The following is a 6,958-nucleotide window of genomic DNA, read 5'->3' on the forward strand; positions in this document are numbered from 1 at the left end:
TTTCGATGGGAGAACATGATCGTTCAGGAGTAGAGAATCTGTTATACGTAGTCGGCTGAGAGAATCTAAACAGGCGGTCTTGGGCTCTTGGTCCCCCCCCCCAACAAAGAAAAAACATACCCTCGAAGCCTTTGAGGTAGAAACTGATCTGGCCAAGGAACTGATTCTTGGAGCAACTGGATTCAGCTGAGATTCACTTCCGTCAGATGAAGGAAAGAGAGGAGTGCCGGGAGGAGTGAGAAGCCTAATATCATAAAATAAATGTAAAAGAGACATTAATCCAACAACATCTAAGATTAAAATAATATGCTAACTTAAAAGCTCAAGTTCCAAATACTGAATTCATTACTTTGTAAACATATTATTTAACTCAATCCATACTTAGCTCAGAGCAAATAAACAAATTTAGTAGTGAACAATGTGACAGGCAAGGGGAAATTAAAATGAGAAAATCAGGATGAAAAAGGAACTGATAATTGAAACTAGGAATGAAGCAGATCTGAAATTAAATAATTAACGAAGAAAAGAGAGTCACGAGAAACATACCAGTCATAGTCGTGCTTTCCTCCGTCAGTGGAAGACAACAGATCATCCACCCCACTCTTTGCCAGTTTCGCTGATCCAACTGACAGCCTCCCCAGCTTCACCGAAACTGTTCGTTTCGCGAAATATCGCATAAGTAAAACGACGCCGATTCTTTCTTCCATTTTCTTTTTTCTTTTTATTAGAAGAATAAAATTAAAAAAGAATAAAATTCAATTCAATTAATTACCATCAGAGGAGTCATCGGAAGAGGCGACAGAGAGAGAGCGGCGAGACTTGGAGAACAAGTCGAGGTGGTTCTCGTCGGAAGTATCCTTCGTCGAGCCGGTCAAACTTTGACCGCGGCGGTGCTGGTGATGCAGGTGCATTCCCACCGGAATATTCCTCCCGCCGACCAACGACTCCCTGAGGTGGTTATTACTATATCTATTCATGATTAATCACTTATTTACTAAATCTGCCTCACCATTTCTCTACTTGAAAAATGCGCTTTACTGGTTTGTTTCTTTCTTTCTTCTTCTCTCTCGGATGTTAGAGATCTAACGCTCCCGCGACTGCAGCATGTGCAAACCTCGCTCTCTTTTTTCTCTTTTATTTTTTGTCATTTTCGTCACATCATATGAAATGGAGGAGGGGACACAGAGAGAGGGAGACTCGGTTATTAGTTATTACGTATGGAGTATATCATGGAGGTCCCTAATTTGCAGCTAAATCACAAGTAGAGGGCATCAATTACATTGTTTTCCTGAATGGTCGCCATCGCAGATTCCCATCGTAATCCATTAGTAAATAGTCTATTTGGAAATGTCAACCGCTGATTGGCCTAGATGAGATTAAAAAAATTTGAGTATTTTTTTATGTGTGGTCAAAGTAAATTTTTAATCCGTTAGTATTTGATATTTTTTTCAATCCGTTTTTGAGCTACGTCAAAGTAAACTTTCGTTATATTTTAATATACAACAATGTGATATTAAAAATAAATAAATAAATAAATAATTGACGTGTTTTTATCAAAATTTAAAAATAAATAATTAAAGTATTGAGTAAACATTCGCTTTCACTTAAAAACTCATAATCGAATAATAAATATTTTTTTTATTATACTCGTATGAAAATGGATTTAAGTTTCTTGTACTAATATGCGAGTTAATTGCTATAGACTTGCAGCACTTCAGTTCAAAACATAATAGAGATCAATTATTTGGAATCCACGTATTTATAAATTTTGAAACAAACAAATCAAGAGGTAGGTTGACTTCGAGTTCGAGAGTATGATAATCAATTATCATCCATTTTAGTAGGACTTGTGTTATGAAAATTATAAATTATAACCTTAATTATAGTTTTATCAAAAACAGGGATCCGGCTGTCATTACTCCCGTTATGGCATGGGCAGATCTAAGCTTCAGCGTTTTGATGTAATCAAATTAATAAATTAACGTTAAGATCTGCGCTTAGGTGTCTGTTTTTTTTTTTTTTCGATAGAAGGTGTCTGGTTATTTGTTATGGAACATAACAAACCACAAATGTAGGGTCTACGGACCTCACATGGACTACCCATTTTTCATCTTTTAATCAGTGCCACGTATCTCATCTTTACGTGATTATTATTAACAATAATTAGAAGCAACCGAAGCTGAGATTTTTATCCAAAATTTATGTGAATTATGATTGAATTTTGGGTTTTTGGTCCCACAGGTGAAGACATTTTTTTTTTTTAATTAAGTTACTTAAATAGCATAAAAATTAGCTAAAATAGAAAAGAAAATTGATGCGTCAACTCTCACCCATAAAAAAGATAATTAGTCGTGTTGTGATTCCCCCAACCACTCTTTAAGAAAGTTATAAGTTAGTTGTTAAATTTTGCCAATTATATGATTCTTTTTATATCAAACGTTCTGTAAGTTTTATATTCAATTTTATAGTGGAAGAATGGAAAGAATCACACATTTTCTTCATATTAAACATTTGAAGTAATTTTTTCTCTTTTAAATTTATGAGCTTGAAGATCCATGGTTATTGAAAATGTAGTAGGTAAAACTACCCATAAAGTTGAAAAGCTCATATTGTTTTATTTCTCCAAGCGGCATTTTTATGGTGCGTTTTAAGAGACATGGCAACTACCAACAGTATATTTTATCCATAATTAATCACTATTATTGATTAATCTCTATCAACAGAAACTTTCTACTGCAACGACGACTAATTAATAATACTTGGAGGAAATTGATAAGTAGGGATTATTGTATTTTTCAAAAATTGATCAAAGCATATGTGGCATAATTTGAAATGATATATTATAGTACGTGACAGTGGCACAAACTATATCATTTAATTTTGACCAAAAAAAAAAAAGAAGTGGGGCCACGGAAGCAAAGCCCTTCCAATAGAAAGAAGAAATGAAGATACGAGTCATGTGACTAAGTCATCGCATTATATACGTACAAGATGATGTTATGGACCATTTGGGACAACGATGTGTGAGAAATGGTATGGGCCAACGTACTGCCACTAAGAGCCCAAAATCACAAGATTCGGCATTAAGCCATGTGAGGGATGATGGTTTGTTTGCGGGAACACAACTCATTTTCATTTGAATCCGACAACGCCACACCCCATGAATTGGATCGTGATTATGATTTATGATCGGCTGATGTTATTGACTGATATTTTTGCAATTTCCCCACTTTATTATAACAAGCTGCTTTACTTAGGTTAGTTACATGCAAACTTGTAGTAATGTTATTTTTTATCAAGATATTGACAACGGTATTAAAAACTCAAAAGAACATATATCGGGAGAGATTTATCAAAACACTAATACAAATGTTAATAATCCACACATGTACGTCATAGATAGAGAAAGAAATTATCGAATTAGTTTTCTTTTTCTTTGTTATTATTAATATTTATCAAGAATAAAAAATATGCAAGTGTTCTCAACATTTTTCGAGGGACAAACTTACTACTTGGCAGTAATCTTAATAAAAACAGACACAATCTATTTAAGTATAGAACTTTAAATTATATTATAGATCGACTCAACTTATAAATTGGGTTCTCATAGATACATACTTGATTTACGATATAAGGATACAATGTCAGTAATAAAGAAAATTTTTATCAAGGCTGTATTGATTTAGTCTTTTAGTTTCTTGATGAATGGAATAAAACCAAATTTCCCAATGAGATATAATTGTCCACCAACTAGTACACGCATTACGCCCCACGCCTCAATAATTGATCTATTGACGGTTGAGCTTGGGTTTTTCATAAAATCTAAAATCTTTGCAAATTGGGGCCATGTATCGAAATTTAACCACCAAGATATTGCTTAGAAGCAAAGATATAGAAATAATAATAATATATATCTTATAGTAAAAAGAATAAAAGGTGGAGCGACCCATTATTGATGGAAAGTGGAAACATGAGATGCCACGAGAAAGCAAGCAGTCTCGAAGATTGATGACAAAAGGCCATCGCACTCACCATCATATTTGCTTCTCCCTTCACGTGCTTTCTCTGACACTTCCAATTTCCAAATAAACAAGTGTTATTTAAGGTAACGAGACCCTTAATCAATACCTTAAAATCTTATGCCCCGATTAAGGTTAACTTGAGCAGTAGACCCAGCATAAATACATAAAAGGACCCTCTATTAGAAACATGTGGGGCGTTAAAATTTAAGTCATTACTATTTGAGACTTGAGAAGATCGGGCGCCGAGTTGGGAGTTTACAAGAAGCGTTCAACGTTTGCGGCCCATGGGCTTTATTTTCTGTATAACGGCCTTTGAGCCCAAGTACGATCAATGTTGAATAGTTTAAGAGTGGCGCTCTTGGCACGCCGTTGTTAAACCGATAAAACCATTTTACTAAGAGAACCCGATTCGAAATATTTAATGGTTATATTATGTCTAAGAAAAGTAGAAAACCCACTGTAGTTCCATTAATAGCCTTTGTTTCAACTTTCTTTTTTCGTCTGTTCCCTTTCAAGAAACCCCATTAGCGGAATTGAGAACAAATAGTTCACAGTTAAATCTTCTTATCTTAATTTATTCTAACTTTGTTTCTTCAAAAAAAAAAAAACTTGATTTCTTCTTAATATGGTTATATCTTTTTGAAAGTGGAAATAAAATCCAATCCTATATTTACTTATAGATAAAATCATGTTCAAATAATTTTTTTTAACCCAATCTCACCAAATTCATATTTTGAGTTAGGGTGAAATTATTTGAACCCACTAAATTATTCACTAAACTCATTTACTAAATAAACCCAACCTCAAATTTTTAAATTTTAAATTTTACTCAATAAACCCACTTAAATACCTAATATATCCTTACTAAACCCAATTTTTATAATAATAGTGATTTTACTCATTAAACCCATATGATAAATGTTTCATTGAAACTATTTTTTTTTTTTTTTGAAGAAAGTTTTTTCGGAAGCAAATGCAAAGAATATGATTTCATAGTGCACCTATTGGTGGTTTTCAACAATATAATTTCCATTTACCGATTCAAAAGTTTTGAAATGATGAAAGCTCAACCAACAAGGCATAAGGAGTCAAAATGGATGCTTCTCCATTGTTTAGGCTTGCTATCATCAAGTTATGTCAGCAGGCTTGATTTCTTAGTTGAAGTTACAATGATTACTCATAAATTTAAATTTTAATTGACAAATGATTGCTCATAAAATTTTCATGTGATAGAGCAATACCATGAGAAAGAAACATTTAGAGAGAGGACAAATATCTTCTCAAAAAAAAAAAAAAAGAGAACAATTATAAAAATATTTTAAAAATATATGGCTTGACAGCAGAATCACACCTCTTGATTGATTAGGGTTTAATTAAAAGATAATTAGGGTTTAATAAAATTGTGTTGAATATGAAGATGAGTTGAAAAAGTAAAAATTTTATTATTTTTTTCTTTTTTATTATATTTTAATATCCATAACTGTAATTTAATTTAGTGGTGTTTGAACCATAAAAAAATATTTTCAAAAGTGGATTTAATGAGTAGTTTGGTGGGTTCAAATAGCCCCACCCTTTGAGTTATTGCATATTTTCATAAAAAATTATAAATATTTTAATTTAATTTCAATTTTTTCAATAGTGCAATGCCTTTCAAAATTCATAGATTTGGTAACCTTAATCGAACTATGAGTGATGGATAAAAAATTGGAACTAAGGGGCTGTTTTTTTTTTTTTTTTTTACTAATGACTTAATTGACTTAATTTTAATCAGTTAGTCATTATCTATTTGTTTTTTTAACTTAATGACTTAATTGAGTTTAATAATGTGATGCAATTAGTTGTTTTCCTCTCTCATTTATCACTGTGCGCCGTGCACGGTAACAAAAGGTTATTATTGTAAATCCAAATACAAAGGGTTTCACTAGAATATTTAAGGGACGCCAACAATCCAGCTCAGTCGAATCGATGCCGAAATTCTTGAACGATTAAACACGAACCGAAGAAAGTCGACTTCATCAGAGTAAAAAATAGCTGCTTGATTGAGTTGTTGCAGTTGACCCCGATTCATCTCGTTCACAATGAATGCTTGCTATTAATTATATTGACTTTCGGTTTATTATAAACGAAAATTCAAAGGCTAAACAAATTGACTCCGCATGTGTGTTCACAAAAGCTGCATCCGACTGCAAGGCGTCGAACACAAACAATTAGATTGAAAAAAACACAATCCCACATGCTTAAATGCTCTCCACACGCTTAAATGCTTTCCACACTTTGCACAAAGGCTTCAACTTGAACATGTGCCGCCCAATCCATAACCATAAGATTTGGGTTAATAAGTCTCGAGTTGACAGCAAAACAATGATTCATAATGCAATGTAATGTGGTGGGTAGCCGACTGCCGACGATTAATGGCAGATGTATGTGGCAAGTCATCTCAATTAACTGTAATCGTTTGAGGCCCTATCACAACATTTTATATGTTGCCATGTGGATTATTCATTTTCCCCCCCAATTGCATTAATTTCTCTAAATTCTCTTCCGATAATCACCATCTTCCGTCCCCCACCAGTTTTGCTTTATAGAGTCTCCATTTTATTCGGTTGACTTTAGACCTCGGCATGCTTTGATGTTAAAGAACTCTTCCTTCATCTATTGCGTGTGATCCACAAGTGACAATGTCTGTGAATTTTCCTTTCTCCTGTTATATTGATTCTACCTCACCAACCAACTTCCACGAATTCATCTCACCATTCTATTGGTGGTTTAATTGAAAAGCAATAGCCGACTCCATTGATCGGATATCTTCTTTTGGGGGTGTGTGTGTGTACATATTTGACAATATAATGTTATGTTGTGGTTATGGATTATTATTATTATTTATTAAAACCCGAATCTTCCTTTACCCCCCCCCCCCCCCCCCCCCCCCCCCCCCC

General features: G+C 33.6%; 1 protein-coding gene across 1 annotated transcript in view; it reads right to left on the reverse strand.

Moving 5' to 3' along the window:
• The window catches only part of LOC18039862 (dentin sialophosphoprotein), a 2,924-nt gene extending 1,759 nt beyond the window's left edge, over window positions 1–1,165 (reverse strand). Inside the window, exons 1-3 of the mRNA XM_024182604.1 lie at window positions 773–1,165; window positions 547–652; window positions 121–244 (exon numbers count right to left, since the gene is read on the reverse strand). Coding sequence (XP_024038372.1) covers window positions 121–244; window positions 547–652; window positions 773–977 — 435 coding nt within the window. The 5' untranslated portion in view covers window positions 978–1,165. The remainder of the gene's footprint in view (window positions 1–120; window positions 245–546; window positions 653–772) is intronic.
• Between the last annotated feature and the right edge of the window lie 5,793 nt (window positions 1,166–6,958).

This window comes from Citrus clementina, unplaced genomic scaffold (genome assembly GCF_000493195.1).
Source record: "Citrus clementina cultivar Clemenules unplaced genomic scaffold, Citrus_clementina_v1.0 scaffold_6, whole genome shotgun sequence".
Lineage (NCBI taxonomy): Eukaryota > Viridiplantae > Streptophyta > Magnoliopsida > Sapindales > Rutaceae > Citrus > Citrus x clementina.